General features: G+C 45.3%; 1 protein-coding gene across 4 annotated transcripts in view; it reads right to left on the bottom strand.

Annotated features, from left to right (window-relative positions):
- The window catches only part of TTYH3 (tweety family member 3), a 74,971-nt gene that overhangs the window by 13,859 nt on the left and 44,832 nt on the right, over nucleotides 1-16,280 (bottom strand). For 3 of the 4 annotated variants that reach the window (XM_053992082.1, XM_053992081.1, XM_053992083.1), the window contains exons 4-12: nucleotides 15,479-15,699; nucleotides 14,581-14,676; nucleotides 12,032-12,104; nucleotides 11,609-11,684; nucleotides 4,777-4,832; nucleotides 3,410-3,502; nucleotides 3,198-3,290; nucleotides 2,328-2,464; nucleotides 259-435 (exon numbers count right to left, since the gene is read on the bottom strand). In XM_053992082.1, coding sequence (XP_053848057.1) covers nucleotides 259-435; nucleotides 2,328-2,464; nucleotides 3,198-3,290; nucleotides 3,410-3,502; nucleotides 4,777-4,832; nucleotides 11,609-11,684; nucleotides 12,032-12,104; nucleotides 14,581-14,676; nucleotides 15,479-15,699 — 1,022 coding nt within the window. The remainder of the gene's footprint in view (nucleotides 1-258; nucleotides 436-2,327; nucleotides 2,465-3,197; nucleotides 3,291-3,409; nucleotides 3,503-4,776; nucleotides 4,833-11,608; nucleotides 11,685-12,031; nucleotides 12,105-14,580; nucleotides 14,677-15,478; nucleotides 15,700-16,280) is intronic. The other variant, XM_053992084.1, reaches the window with a different exon arrangement.

Below are 16,280 nucleotides of genomic sequence, written 5' to 3' on the forward strand. Positions count from 1 at the left end.
ACTTTCCTGCTTCTTTTCTTTAGACATTTTCCTGAGTCCTGGAGCACAAAGCTGTTCACATTTTGGCACATGCTGTCTACACAAACCTCTTCCTAGTGCAGCACTTTCAAGCTATTCCCTTCTCCCACTAGATGCCAATCAGAAAACAAAATCCTTCACTGCTTTTTACCACCTGGTCAGAAGTGCCAACCTTGCAGCACTTGAGCCAAGAGAGGTGAGAAGGAAGCAATGTGGAGAAGCTTCCTTGGGGATACTCACATGTACTCCGTGACGGGAGCATTGCTGACTGTGTGTGCTGCTGCAGGGATGCTGGTCTCACTGCCATAACTACTCCCACAGCTATAGAGGCTGGGCATGTGCACTCTGTACAGATTATCGTGTGTCTGTCTACTCCCTTGAGCAGCTGATTCTTCTTCCCCATCATCATCTGAGCCTCTGCAAGAAGGAGAAAAAGTTCCTCCTAGAACCCTACAATGACCCCCACATGGTGGGGTTTGCAGGAAACCATGGTAATCCTAGGAACCTCCCAGTCATCTTCCACATCCTCCACGTTCGTACCCGTTTGGGATGCCTCAGGGTGGCAGTGTGAAACACAGCCCACACCACAGTGACTCAGACCTCCCACAGATCCCATCTGGAGGTGCACACTGCGTGATCCCCTCCAGCCTCCCTACAGGCTTCGCTCAGGGCTTGGCACGCAGCGCTGCCCAGCTGTACAACCAGAGGATGGATACACATCCCACAGTGTACAGTGCTAAAAAACCCCACAAACAACAAAAAAGAGAGGCAATGGGGATCTAGTGCCATGCACCCCACAGAAACATCCTTCAAAACTGCAGTCTGTGTCCTTCCATTTCCTGTAGACACGTCCAAAGAGCTCTTAAGGATAAACCTCTGTAGACTTCTTTGAAATCCCATTCTGGTGGCAAAGGGTCTGCTTCAGCTTCTAGCAAAATCACAGAAGTCTTTACAGAGACTAAGTTGCAAAATTTGTGTCTAAAGGCTTTATCTTCTCAAAAATGCCAGGATTTTAAATCAATGGAGAGCAGAACTGTTTGCCAGCTGGTTCCCTCTGCCTTCCCATAGTATTCTCTTGCCCCTCCTACATAATACACACTGTTATTTCATCTCCCTAATTAGGGGGTGGAGCACCATGGTCTGAAATATATTTAATCTGTACTTAAAGCTAGTGAAAGGTTCTACACAGCATGGACATCACCAGAACCACCCAAACATCACCTGCAGCTTCTGCACCACACGGTGGCACTGAAGATCGAGGGATTGCAGCCTGCACAGTCTCTTACAGGCAATAAACCATGACACTCTCCACTGCCCAGAGGGAGGCTGAGGGACAAATGGTGCTCCAGGGAATGCAAGAGGGAACCCTTCAGTTCACAGCAGCAGCCTGAGCCTGCAGGGCAGGCAGCAGCCCACGGGGGAGGCAGCACAGGAGATGCCACCAAAGCTTTCTCCTTCCAACAGGCAGACTGCTGTGCTCTTCGTGGTAAGGGCTCTGCAGCTGTGGAAGAGGTGAGCCACAGTCTCAGGGGCTATTCTGACACTTCCTAAGGCCACTTCTCTGTGGGCACTGCAGGCTGGGCTAGCTCTGGCTTCCTGCTGTTGTTCAGGGCCTTCTATTTTACCACAAAAATCAGGACCACAGAAGAGAATGTGCTGCATTCTCTTGCCCTTCTGCAAGAGTAGAAAACTCAATGCCATTTTAACAGCTGCCCGTGGTGCAGCACCCAGTCAGTGGAGCAGAGGTTTGCTAAAGACTTACTGATTAATCTGGTTATCATCATTAATACCAGTTCCAATTTGCAAGTGCCCCTCACCTGCCCATGTTGTTGACAACAAGACAGTTCCTGCTTTCATTATCTATGCAAGTCAGTCACCTCAGCACGAGCAAAGCTACAAAGGCAAGTGTAAACTGCTTCTTATTCCAGTTCTCTTCCCCATAGTAGAACAAATGCCTCAAGACAATGTAAGAGAACAAGAACTTTACAGAGAGAGCAATAGTTCAAGCATTACCTCTGTATTACAGCTATAATCATTCATGTGCATTGACTCACAGTCCTGCAGTGTACTGAATACTCTGCACACAGAGTATCCCAGTGCAATAAGGCTCAGATGTTAGTATCAACCACAGCCAGAGCAAAACACAACCATATTATTTTTCTGTTAGACCTGTGCTTATAAAGCCTCATCCCTCAAACTCCTGGGATCATGTGGGAATGAACTCCATATGCTCATGGGCACAAATCCAATAGCCAGTCTTCACTGGGAAAGAGCCCTACAATGCTACAGGATCTAAACCCTCTCTGTACCTCTTTTGCTGCCAAGTGTGTGGGACACTGCAGACAATGGAACTGAACATGAGGGCAGTGACAAAGGAGAAGAGAACCAGGTAGATGAGGCCTTCCACTCCATCATAGCAGAAGCCTGTCAGAGCCTGGACGTAATCCTGCAGAGAGAAAGGAGCAGAGTTTGCTGATCACTGCAGAGTTAACATGGAGCTCTTACTCAAAACCCTTCTCCAGACTACACTCTCTGAAACAACTTAGAGACATCACCCTCCCTTTTCTAGAGCATATTTCTATTTTAATTTCAGGGACTCAAGCGCTTTTTATAAATAATCTAACCCTTGTTTCCCCTCACAAAGACCAGCTTGGATTTAGTCATAGAAATATTTTCAACCGCCCACAGTAAGACTTTAAGAGGAGGAAAAATAAACAGCCAAGGCAAACTTATCCACCCAAATGAAGATATAACATTTTTCATTAAGCCTTTCAACTCCCTCACAGTGTCCCATGCCCAAGGACAGAAGCATGAACTGTCTGTGTCTCTGCCTTTAGAGAGGCAGTGAGGACAACAGCAAGGCCCTGCTACACTGCTCTAAGTGCTCTGAGGCACTGCACGCCATGGAAAGGCAACAAGTTATTTGCTATATGCAAAAAACCCAAACCTGAAGGCCTCTGGGTGCAGCCTGTAGATGTATGAAGGCATGTTATCTACCTTCCTGTGTTGATCTTTAAACTCAAAGCTAACTTGATCCAAATTCTCATTCCCCTTTCTGCTATAACCAATAAGTAAAAAGTTGTTGTCAACTTCCACCAGAGGTTTGGAACTCCAAACCAATAAAGGCTCTACACTCCCTTTGTTCTTTCTTAGCTCAAGCCCAGTTACCAAGAACTCACCAAGTGCAGACTCCGACAGTCTACTAAAGCTGTCAGCTGCTGCAAGTTGACCTCTGTTGAATTCAGAACCTCCTGGATCCGAGTAAGGTACTCCTGCAAACAAGCAGCCAGTGATTAGTGCAAGGGAATGCCTGGCAGGAGCTGGTCCTGGGTTCTGTACAAAGTTGAGGAAAGCCCCAAAGAACAGGGAGAGCAAACTTGAGGAGAGTTACCTTGGAGGTGGGGTGCTCTTTGCTCGCTGACCTCATCAGTTCCAATACATCGTCCTGCATTTCTACCAAAGCCTTGTGACTTCCTGACAGCTTCTGTTCAACACAAAACATGCAATGTTTCAGCAGTTCAGGCCACATGGGCCAACAGATCTCCTGGGAAAAGACTGAAATCCTATTTCCCAAATACTGAAGTATCATCTGTACTAGTTAAAGATGTCCCAAGTGACATGAGTGCAGCTGCAATAGGGTTAAGTTTGACCTTTAGCAAACTGGAAGAAGTACAGACAGGGAGAAGAGGAGAAGGGAAGAACCAAAAGGAAAAAAAAAATCCAAAAAACACAAACCCACAAACAAAGAACAAAATACATACACAAAAAATGTACACACAGCTGGGGCTGGCTCTAGGACAGAAGGGAAGGAGAAAGAAAAGACACAAAGCACTCAAGTTCTCACCACAGAACACAGCTGGATTTTTTTACTAAATCAGATGGATGAAAAAGACAAAGTTAACAGTGGAAGTTGTTTGTTTTAGGATGCAGCCTTCACATCCCTTTAAAGCACCATTTCACATGCAATAGCATGTCAGGGAGTACACAGAGCAACCAGAAATGCAACAGATGGCAGAGATGCATCAAACCACAGCCCCAAGTGTTCTTACCCCACCCTTTAAAAGAGAGGAAGACAAGATTTTAAAAAAATCCTAAATATAAAGGGTGAAGCAGCTGGTGTCTGCCAAATGGTGGGTGGTGTGGGCCCGTTCTGGCCTCTGATGCACACGACAAAGTTTGGAATGGGCCCAGGTGCTGTTCTTCTGCCCCCACACAAAAGAATAATGACTCACATTTATACTTTAGGATAAATCCCTTGGATGTTCAAAGATTTGTAAGAGGCATCTGTGGAAAGCACTCCTTCACCCACAGAAGCAATTGCATTTTGGGAGTGGAGTGTTACCACTGTTTAACCCAAAAGAACCTTGAAGAAGAGATTCAAAGCAGGAATTACAGATTTTCCCAACCTGGCATTAATTGTGGTGCTGTGTCTCCACATTGCTGCTCTTTAGACAAGTGCCTTGTAAACAGAGGTACCACCAACAAAGCCATGGCCCTCACCACATTACACACAGGCCCTTCTAAGGGGTGTCCTGGACCTGAAGCTGTGCCGGTGGTGATGAAATTAAACTCCTCACTAAATCACAGTGCCACCTCCTGCACAGCTGGGAAGCAGCTGCCAAAGCTTTACCAACAGGCAGAGTGCTCCCTAAAGCAAACACCCTGTAACTGGCTGCATGCTGCACCAAGAGCACTTCACCTGCACCCTGCAGGGTGAGCAGACCCAGGGCTGGAAGGAGTTAGGGTGCTTACACTCACCTGCTGGAAAGGGTTGGGGTACCCAGCACTACAGGTCATGTAATAGCGGAGAGTCTCTGTGAAGACACAAGAGAAGAAAGTCAGGGCAGACACATCACCCCAGCTTTGCAGTATGGGTCTGCTCCACTTAAAGTGAGATGGAACACTGAGAAAGTTTTATTCAGAAGTTGGCACTATCCATCACATAAACCCAAGACAAGACTTCAGTCTAGGACAAGTTCAGCTACAGTACAGCAAAGATATACTCATGAACTTCCAGATAAGGCTGTTACTGTGCTCTGCTAACAACATCATTTGTTTCCAGGCTTGAAGACACAGCTGTGATCCTCTTCATTCAAGCCAGCCTGGTGCCCTCATGAGCCCTCTGCAACACTACAACAACTGCCAGCACACACAAATTACAAATACCATCCTCAATAAGGGTATCAAGGAAGGAAGCTCTGAAAGACTTGATCATCCAAATACCTTTAGATTATTCCTCAAACATTTACAGTTCCTCTTCAGATGAATATGAGCATGCCAGCTCAGCAAAATCAAGGGTGATGTTAGCATGGTACAGACTACAAAAGCCCTAAAACACACAAACCCTCTGCATTCCCCCTCCACCGGCATCTTTTCCTCCCTTCTTTTTAATCTTCTGTCTGTGACTTTCAGTAATGCATATTCCAGGCTGCACAGCTATTCTGATGAGTCCCAACTCAGAAATCAGTAAAAAGGCACAACCAGAAGCAAGCAGAGCTGTGAAGGAAGCAGACCTGCCTGCATCCTGACTCTGCCACGCTTCCCATAAATATTGAATGCACCTTTTGGCAAGGCAGCACACTGGAGACCAAGTGCTACAGCACAGCCTGTCAGCCCCTGTGTGCTGGCAATGCAAGCTGACAGCTGTTATTTATAATTCATTAGCCTGCTCTGGGGCAGCTCCTGCCAGCTGCTCCATCTCCCTCCCACCGACCCTTTCTCTGGGACAACTTACACCTCCCCAGCCAAGCCTCTAAACAGCAATTAGCAAATTCTGGGCAGACAGGAGGGCAGCAAGAGCTGCTTTGTGCCTCACTTTGGGCAGACCACAGAAGTGACTGTCCACAAGCACTGAGCCAAGGAAAGGGCTGCTCCTCCCTGGCTCATAAATCACACACAATGGCTGTGTGAAAATGGATTAAAACACACCTGCACTGGGACAACAGCAACAGCAACCCACAGCATCACACGTGGTGACCCCCAAAGGAGCTGTGATCTTGTCACCTATTTATTTTAAACCAACAAAGTTTATTTTAAACCACTACAAGTTTCTCCTAAGCTCCCACAGTGGTGTCAAGTTTACATCGCCTTTTTAAGTGCAATAAGTTGCATGACATACTGCTAATGCAGAGCTCTAGAAATGTTTCTTGAGGGCCTTCTGGATCATCCCTGGTGGGCAGATTAGAGATGAGAGCTCCTGATATCATAGTTTGCAGCTTGTAAGCTCAGGATAAAGAATGCTGGTTACAAGTGAAGCAAAAAGCAGTACAGTGAAATAAATGCTTGCCTTGCTTCACCCTGGCAGGCAGGATCAACAAGGATTCACTGTGGTAGCACTGGCTTTGCTGCTGACAAGTGTGACACTCTACATAAAACATGCTTCCCAAAATGGCACAGCCATCAGGAGCAGCTTTGCCCTGCACTGAACCCGAGTTGTGGTGCTTGAAATCTATGGCTACAACAGGCAGAGGAGCTGCCTTCAGGTGATCCTGTACTGCAAAGCCTGGAAATTAAGAGGATCCTGTCCCCTGCCTCCATGCCACCAGGAAAAGAGGAAGGAGCAGGAGGCACCTTCACCTGTTTTAAACCTGGTGGAGGCTATCCTGTGCATCACCAAATCTCATATTTCTGACCAGAAAGCAGCTACACTAATCCATCCTTTGCACTTTGCTAACAGCTCCAGGCAATTTCTTTCTATAATTATCTTTCTGGTGCATTTTCCTCTCAAGGAAAATTCCTAAAGGTTGATCTGAGTTTTGAAGCTGGCCTTTAGGCAATCTAGTTCATAGCAGAAGGGTTAGGCAGGGTCACATCTGTAGCTGCCCATGCCTGCTGTTGCTAGCAGCAATCCTCCTGACTCACTCCTGGTGCACAGGCATTGTGGGAGCACAAGGCAAGGAAGGGAACCACCTAAAATGCTTTATTTTTGCAAAATCTGTTTTTCCTAGAAAGGAAGGAAGAGCTTCCTACTAAAGACAGCTTCAGTTGCTAGAACTACTTACTGCTTCTGCAACCATGGAGACCTACTACTCACTTCAAAGCCCAGCCAAAATGCAAAAATGGTATTATGCACCTGCCAAAAGGTAGTGAGGTCTGTAGAGAGCAATGAGAAAAAAAGATCCTAGCTCCAAAAAAAATCCTCACACCTATAACAGCTTTTCCCTGCTCTTCTTCATCTCTAATTGAACATTCTCTTAGCAGTGCTCATTTTACCTATACACCCAGATGAGGCTGTCTCTGAGGGTTCAATCATCAGAGAAAGCATCTGTGGTGTCAAAGGAAGGCAGCTCTTTTGGCTGGAGTTTCTTGCCCAGGTAAGGTTCTCCACCAGGAGATTTGTTTCCCCAAGGCACCAGTCTGACAGCAGAGGTGCATAATATTTGCATATTTATTCTGCATAATATTTAATTTCTCTGATACATCCTATTCTTGTACTAGTGAAAGCAAAGAGCTTGTAACTGTCCCATTTGCCCTCCACTCAAAGCTTCCTGCTAATCAGGAGTCCAACAACACCAGGCAGGAAAACAGCTTCTCAATGCCAACACCAGCTCAGCAGGATTCTCAAGAGCAGTTCTTTGGGCAAACTCTTTCCTGCAGTGTACTCTGAGCTCAGGTAATAACTGTGCAGACACCACTGCCCCACCTGAGGCTTTGTCCTCATCTTACTTCTAGAGAGGAAACAGAGGTGCTGATGGTGTCAGTCCTTTGATTCAGCTCTGGACTTCTGAGATTGCATCAGTGGGAGGCCAATCAGGAGGCTGGGCACAACAAGAACCCTTCCTGCTCAGATCTGAGCAGCTCAGCCTCAGCATCCAGCCTGACCAGCTGGGCTGGATCGCAGCTAAAAGGCTCCATTATCCATCCCCTGAGGTTCACAGCTCCCTCAGATGAAGAGAGTGCCTGTTCACCATGCAGATTTCTGGGAAGAGAATCTGGAGAAAGCTCTTCCTGTTGTTTAGACAGATTGTGCCTTTTTATTTAATTTTATGCAACAAGTCATCTGATAATAACATAATATCAGTGAAAAAGAATGGGACTAGAAGATGGCCTCCTGCTTTGAAAATAAACATCTTGGCTGCACCAAGTCTTTTTACTAGCAGCAGGAGTTGATTATACAGGCACTGTTCAATTCCATTGGCTTTACCTCAGTTAATGAATACAGGGTGAGTTAGGCATATACATCAGCATCTTCTGCAAAATTATTTAAGTATTTGCTTCTCCCAAAAGCCTGCATTAAAGTTCTTTACCTCCCTTTTCGCCCCCCATCATTTTTTTTAATGCAGCACATTTTATCTGCAAAACAAGAACTTCTCTAGCTAAAAACATGACAGTAATAATGGACTTAATAAGATTATTCTCAGCTCCATTAATTCCACTTAGGTTTGAAAACAGCAATTAATACATAAACAAAAATATTAACATACTAGTTGCCCAGTATTCAACTCAGTTATTTTTCTGTGAAAACTACAACCACCACCAGCAAAAACACATTGCAAATATTGATGACTCAGTCCCAGTCTGAATGTCAGAGCATAGAGAACCTTAGAATACATTGTATGTAACAGCAGCAACTAAAAGTAGTGATTAAAGAGAAAAACTGACCCAGCACTACCCAAGCTTCTTAGGATTACTAAGTTGGTTCTTATATCCTTAAAATTAGATGGCAGCACCCAGCCCAGCATGCCAGACCCCAGCCCTGGCCAGAAGCAGGTACCTCAGCAAGACTCTCAGGCCAGCTTCAGCTGAAGTGATTCTCACAGCAAATGTGATTCCTACATCTGTGATAACTCCCCAAGGATTCTTCCTCCATGACCTACCTTGAGCCCCTCCAGCCACTCACACTCTCCTTTAGTGTGTCTGTACTGCTGTTAAAGTTGGAGAGCATCATCCAAAAAGCAGAGACAGCAACCCAGAGAGCACAAAGCACCAGAACCAGGGGCTTTCAAACAGCACCTCTTCCTCTGAGAGGACAGCATCGATGCTGCTCCAGCCTGTCCCTGTCTCCTGGAGCTCCTCACTGTCCTACATATGGCTCAGCTGATCACAAAGCAGCTGCTACAATCTTCAGCCAAGGGATACCAACACTTATTCCAGACTTTTAAAGATGTTTTATTGGGATTAAAGTGTAATTACCACACTGTAGTAACCATGTCATCATTTTCCTTCCTGCTCAGATGCATGGGAAGATCTCAGCATTGGGGACCAAGAGCTCTTTCCATAACTATGACAGAGCAGTGAAAACCCACAGGGGAAGACAGAAGATTCAATCATCTCCCAGGCAGCTGCCTGGTGCAAAGGCAGGCTCAGAAGTTGGACAGATTTCCTTCTGGAGAAAAGAAAAGGTGCTCACCAATGCTCCTGGCAGCAGGAGCTGATGATGCCTTGTGAAGGCTGATCTAGAACAGGGAGTGGACAGAGCTAAAGAATAAAGTAAGCATTTACTAGAAGGCCCCAATGGATCCACCTTGGGCAGCACCAGAGCCCAGCCAGGGCTACACCCAAGATGAACCAAAATGGTCACAAAATGCACAAGCGCTCACGGTGTCTCACTTTTATAAGTTCTGCTCCATTTGCATATTGGAGTTAATTGTCCAATTATAGCTTCAGATTATTAAATCCCATCCCTCTTGTTTTTCTATCTTCACTCCACATTGTTTATTCTCTTGGGCCTGAGATCTGGATCATTTGTCCTTGGTCCCCAGCTGGAGAAGGAATTGTTTTGTCTCCCTACTCTGTGAAGAGAGCTCACCATCCCCTAATGTGAAGCCCAGAACTGCACACTGAAGCAGCACAGAATCTGAAAAATATAAAAGCTAAACCCTGAGGCATCACTGACACACTCAGCACCCATGAAGGGGCCACCCTTCCATCCCAAGCCTGTGGCAGCACCTGCTCTTCCTCCTCTTCACCGTTTCCCTCAGACCCCTTCACTGTTATTTATGGAGCTTTAACAACTGTTCCCTGGTGGTGCTGCAGGAGCAGAGCCTGTTTTCCCCCTGGGAAGCCAACTGTCCCTGCTGGGGAATGTGGGAGGAGGGATGGAATGCCAGCCCTGCACTGCCTGTGAGCCTCCAAATGAACATTGATCCTGATCAATGGAAATCCACAGGAGCCCAGCAGACAAGGACAGCTGAGATGGAGAAACAGCACAAAGGGGCCTTTCTTTGGTTTCCCAGGGTCAATCTAATTGTTACCAAACACGCTCCAGAGCTAATCTGGGTTACCAAATTATCACAGCACACAGCTGGCAGTAGCATCACATATTTCCCCTTGGCCTCACTGACCCACTTGCCTCCTTGAAGAGCCAAGAAACCAGCTAGGCACCTGAAACCACATCCTTGTCACCTTCACAGCCAAAAGAGGATTTTCATCTTGTGCTAAACACTCATTTTCTTCCCTCACTACATTTCTTTGTTGCCAAGGGAGCTACCTGGCTCTATAATTTCCTTCTCACGAAATCAATAAATAAGGCAAGATCAACCTGTACATATTCTTTTATACTACATTCTTTCTCCAGACATTTATGTTTTTCACTGTTTCCAATCCCTGCATCCTCAGCCATAGCTACATACCTAATTTCCTACCAGCTGCACAGTGAGAGACAGCGTTTGGCTAAGCACAGACCTTCTGCACACACAGCAAAAGTTCTCTGGTTCCACCATATAAGAACCAGAAAAAACACAAGTCACTCCTTTTACAAATCAGTGTCACTGCCTGTTTGTGTTTTACCATATACAGAACTACATAAAGGAACTGCTGGGGGAGAGAAGGCAGGGGGAAAAAAGTTAACTCTGTAAACTAAGCAGCAAACTCAGTCCTAAAAATACTGTTCATTTTCAGCACTTACTGTATCTCTGCTGGCAGGCACCCAATCACCTTTTTGTTAAGCCATGGTTCTGAATGCCATCTTTGCCCCACAGAGGTTCAAATTGGAGGCACCTCTCACCTCACCAACCACTTCAGTCTAAATCAGGAGCAACAAGCCCAAAATACATCAATGGTTCAGCTGGAAGCCACTGAGGTGAAGGCACATGCTTCAAGTGGAACGGGATATACGAAGTGGTCAAAATACTGCATTTATAATGGAAAGGGAAATTCATACTTCTTTGTGGCTGTTCCTATTCACTTACCCTTCAAAGAGGCTACTATTTACAGCCACCATTAAGAGAAAAAAATTTATATATAACCTGTTGATAACTGATATAAAAATAGGTATGCTAGATTCAGGAATATAGACCTGAGAGCAAGTTTTAAAAATGACAACTCAAACCGCACACTGCTACTGCCACAGTTCTGTCACTTAGAGAGGAGAACAAGCCTCAAGAGTGCTACATTTAAAGCAAAATAATCCAATAATCTGGGGACTTCTGTTAGTCCATTTTATCAGTTATTTCCACCTAAGGGTCAAGGCAGGAGAAAGGTTCTGATGCATACATGTACACTTCTGACCAGAATGCTGTTTTTCCACAGATTTTGTTTCCCACTGAATGCCAGCTCCTCTGTTTCAAACACAGCCTAAAATTCTCAGTCCTTGCCATGCTCCTGTGTGACAGCTGGAGCTGCAGAACCCCGTGCCAGTGCCAGAACTCACCAGGACTGAGCACTGCATTCTCTTCAACCACTTTGGAGACGTAAGCATCAGGGTTGATACAGAAGTCACTGGAGCCCTGGACAGATGGGAAGACAAAAGGCAAAAGGAACATCAAAGCACACCAGCATCAAAGGGCAGTTGAGCCAGGTTAACATCAGGGAACCTTCTATTCTAGGGGTGTTTCAGATGCTGAGGTCTCTCCTCAGCATCCCCAGCAGCACTGCTTTACACAAGCACAGCAGTGCTGGACTCTGAGCTACCACACCATGGAGAAGGAGCAGCTCTGGACTTCTCCTAGGTGGAAATTGCTAGGACAGTTACTTAGATCAGAGTGTGTTGTAAAACAGGCACAGCACAACATTAATCTGGTGTCTGCTAAACCTGCAGCAAAGGGTGAATGGGATTTGGATGTGAGCCACTTACCACAGCGACAGCCAGCTCCAGGCCCAGGGATCCCCAGCTGACAATCAGGGCAAACACCCCAAGCAAGCACACCCTGTGGGAGGACAGACAGATGGCAGATGTAGCAGCGCTGATTTCAAGCAGCTCCTTTCACAAGATGTATTGTTTGGAGTCCAAACCCAAGAAGTTACCAACCCCTGACTGTATGTTCAGATAAACAATCCTATTTTAGAGGTCATGGACAGCAGCAACCAGAGCAGTTCATATCCAGCTCTTGGTTACTGCATTACCTGCCCTAGAGCTGCAGCAGAAGGGAGAAGTGGGGAAGCAAAGTATTGTCCTACCTCTAGCAGGGAAACCAAAGGCACAAAGACACAGAGGTGGCTGTAGGGGAGGCACATTGGCAGGAGGTTGACTACAGTCCCATCACTTTCACTGTTCCCATTCTAGACTTCATTTTCCAGGTCCAAAAACTACCCAAACCAAAATATGCTATATTAAGAAAACCCCACAAAACCATACTGATGCAAAACTGGAGAAATCTCTCCTGTGTCTACAATAAATGAGATTTTTGGGTGCAAGCAATACATGGCTGCAGATGGTGGGAGGGAACACAGCTCCTGCTAGGTCACATTGGCTCCAAGCTGGTGCACCTGAACAGCACCCAAGCATCCCACACAGCTCCAGGACAGAAAGTCACCTGCAGGCAGCTTGGAAGTGCAGTTCAGGTGCCTAGCACTGCCATGGGAGTCCATCTCTGCAGATTTAAAGTTCTGTTCTGAGGCTGGACCTCATTACTGACAGAAATTGTGGGACGTCTCAGCTGTCAAGCAGACACAAGGCAGAGGGGTGGCAGAGCAGTGCTCTCAATGACATTTAGGAGCACACACTGATGGAAAAGGCTTTTGCACTTCCCAACCAGCACATTAGCTCTTCACCCTTGCTGTCATTATGAGTGGTAGAGATATTTAGGATATAATGCTCCTCAACTCCCTCAGGTACAAGGCTGCAGACTAATAAGCAGTTTCATTTTATCTGTTTCTATCTTCAAAGTAAAGAGACACTGGCTTGCTCTCTTAGGGATGCTTTTTCCCCTCAAGCTTTGAAACATAAGTAGATCCCTTCCCACCCACACCCTGAACAATACAAAAACCTGTTCATAACCAAGACATTCTTTATTCATATCTAGTACAACCATCTCTTTGAGGAAGGGACGTCTTTTTTCTGCTACATTTGTCTCACTAAATACTAGAGCTTTAAAAAAGCAAACCTATGGGTCTCCATTTAAAAAAAAAAAAACAAAACACCATATCCCTTAGTTTAGTAACTTATTTTAATTCCAAATAATCCCTGTTCTGTGGATGGATCTATGCCTCATCTTGCAGAAGTAAGGGAGTTTCACCAGACTGACATCTGCACTGCTCTCTGACATGAGACACTAAAGATTTTGTTATGCCTTTTCCAAATGGATGCAAAAATTATCAGCCATGGATCAGCAAGGTTCTGTGGGTTTATGACACAAGGACAACACAGCTTGGTGCCTCCAGCTGAGCATGTTAATCAATCAGACACATTTGTTGTTTTACTTTAAATGAAGATGACTGGGTCAGTAACTGATTGCTTGGCTAAAAGATCTAAAAGTGGCATTTCACCATCTTGCCTGGCTGTGATACACTTGTTTCTTTATGCCATGTGCTCCCTTTAGGGAATGCCTTAATATGAACTTCTGGCTAACAGGGAATGAGATTCTGATTTAAACCCTGGGTCTGCCATCTGTGCATACACTTGGACTTTTGTCTGTATAACCTGCCAGGTATGAAATCATCTGGTAAATAATAAATCTGGATACACATTCCAATTATTAATGGCACCACCACAAACCAGGATAAACCCTTGGCCATGTCAGTTATCAAACTGTCACTGTGTTTATGATACCAGGATCTTTGCCAAATATGCCAAGCTGCAAGACAAGGAGAGGAAGAGTTTTTTCCTGTAATGGGGCATTTTCAGTGCTTTTGAGAAACACACATGCATTAACATTGCAGTACCATGGCAACAAGACTCCTCACAACTGTGCAAACCATGGCTTGTTCTCAGTTTAAAGTTTCCTCAGGTGTGACAGCCCCAGGTAACAAGAGCAGACAGTGACACAGAAGGCAATGCTGCAGGTTGTGCAATGCTTATCATCAATTAACAAATGCCTTCCCAACAGGGAATGTGCAGAGAATGAAGGTGAGATTTTTAAACCCTGTAATTTTAAGGAAGGATGTTCACATTATTATCTCCCAGCAAATGGAGGCTTCCAAGGCCACCCAGTGGAAAGCAGACAGCCTGGATGAGATCCTCACCTTGGATTTCATAGCTCAAGAACCTTCCTGTGAACATCTCTTGTGTGAAGCCCTAACCATTTCCACAGAGCTACACTCTACAATGTCTCTCTCCTCAGAGGAAATGTAAGATGTTCAGTTTCAGTGTCCTTGATACCAGTTGACAACAGGCAGAGGTTCTCACTAGCAGGCACTTGCATTCACCTGACTTTCCTTATGCCCTGTCCCCAGATCAAGACTTACCCCATAAGAATGGCCCTGGAGTTTCTAATGAGCCCAAAGAGCACCAGCAAACATATCAGGACATTGAACAGGAGCAGGCCCAGGTATCCCAGCCACCTGCAGCAAACAAAAACATGGTCTGCAAAGGAAAACTGGTGTGTAAAAAGCACACATCGAGAAGCTGTTGTGACTTCTGGGGAAAACAGAGTGCTTCTTTTCCCCAGAACCACCTCCAAAGATTAATCTTCAGAGAGGTCTGGGTATTTGTGGGATTGGAAGTTGAGGCAGGTAAAAGCATTTACACAACACGCTCAGCACAAACAGTTGTTGAGAAATGAGACTGCTAGTGTTTTCCAGTGTGGTGTTATATGCACTGGTCATCAGCAGAGGAAGAAAAGGCATTGCAGCTTCTTGAACTTCCTAGATATTTGTTAGGAAATGCTTCAGTGATTTATTCCACATGTTTGGATAGAGATTTTATTTTGTGGAATACAATTGATGCAATATCTTATTTAATATGCTTAATAAAAAGGAATGTTAGGCTGTGGTACTAACTTACAGAGCTAGTGCAATTTTCTACTCTATTTAATGTACTCTTTATGCACTTATTAGGACAGAGGAGAAGCTATACCTGGAGCTGTTTTTCCCCCCCAGTGCTAGAACACAAACTACAGATTTTGTACGTCGAGAATAAATTTCTCATCAGTTGGTAATGAAGATACTTAAGGAAAAAAAAGCTGTGCATTTTGATTTAAACTGAATGCAGTCCTGCTGTAAGAAACAAATCAGCTCTGTGGGCCAAGAGCACCTGCAGCAATAAACAGAGCCTTTGGCTCAGCCACCCAGAACATGCACATAATTTTTTGCAAAACAGGCCAAAGCAGATGTTACAACCACTACACTACAGCATGCTACACACCTGTACCAGTCATAGAGGTCAATCTGAATTGCCAGCTCCTCCAGAGACAGCTCGTCATTCTTCCAGAAGGGGATCTCAGTTGTTTGCCTGACCAGATCATCCAAGAGACTTTGCAGTTTCTGGACAATTTGCAGGTAGTCTGTCTGCTTCCTGAACATCTCCTCCAGGACGAGCAAGTTTGGTTCCACTGTTTGGTTCAGGGACACTGCAGTGTCCAGTACCTACAGTATGGGAAAGAAAAAGGGGGATAAACAAATTTGAAAAAAAATAATTAAAGCACAGGAAAGCTAAGAAAGTAAAAGGGAATTCATTCTCCCTAGCAAGTCACAGACAGCTTCCAGATTACAAGTCCTCTGTCTTAAGAGGCTCAGACTGCTTACCCCTCAAAAGCAACTTAAAAGCATCTATAAAGGAGATTGTTTGCAACGATGGCACCTCAGCTGAGCCTTAACACATGCACACATTTTGCAGAGTTGCAAACATCAGGGTTGCACTATGACACCATGAAATTAGAGATAGCACAGGAACAACCAATGGTACTCAAATGCTACATTTTACTCAGATTTGTCTGCTTTGGCCTGCCTCCTGTTCCGGGTGTGGAAGAGAGAGCTGATCACAAGCTGTTTTTAAACCTAGCAAAGAGAAGATTCACTTAACAAGCTGCGTTCGCTTTGTTATTTTTAGACGAGCGGAAGAAATCACCCCGCCACTAATGGAAATTTTAGCACATCTCCGAGCCCAGATAGGAAGAGAAAACAGGAAGAGACTCAGGCACAGGAGGAGAGGTGCTGAGTGAGGCTGC

This window comes from Vidua macroura, chromosome 16 (assembly GCF_024509145.1).
Source record: "Vidua macroura isolate BioBank_ID:100142 chromosome 16, ASM2450914v1, whole genome shotgun sequence".
Classification (NCBI taxonomy): Eukaryota; Metazoa; Chordata; class Aves; order Passeriformes; family Viduidae; genus Vidua; species Vidua macroura.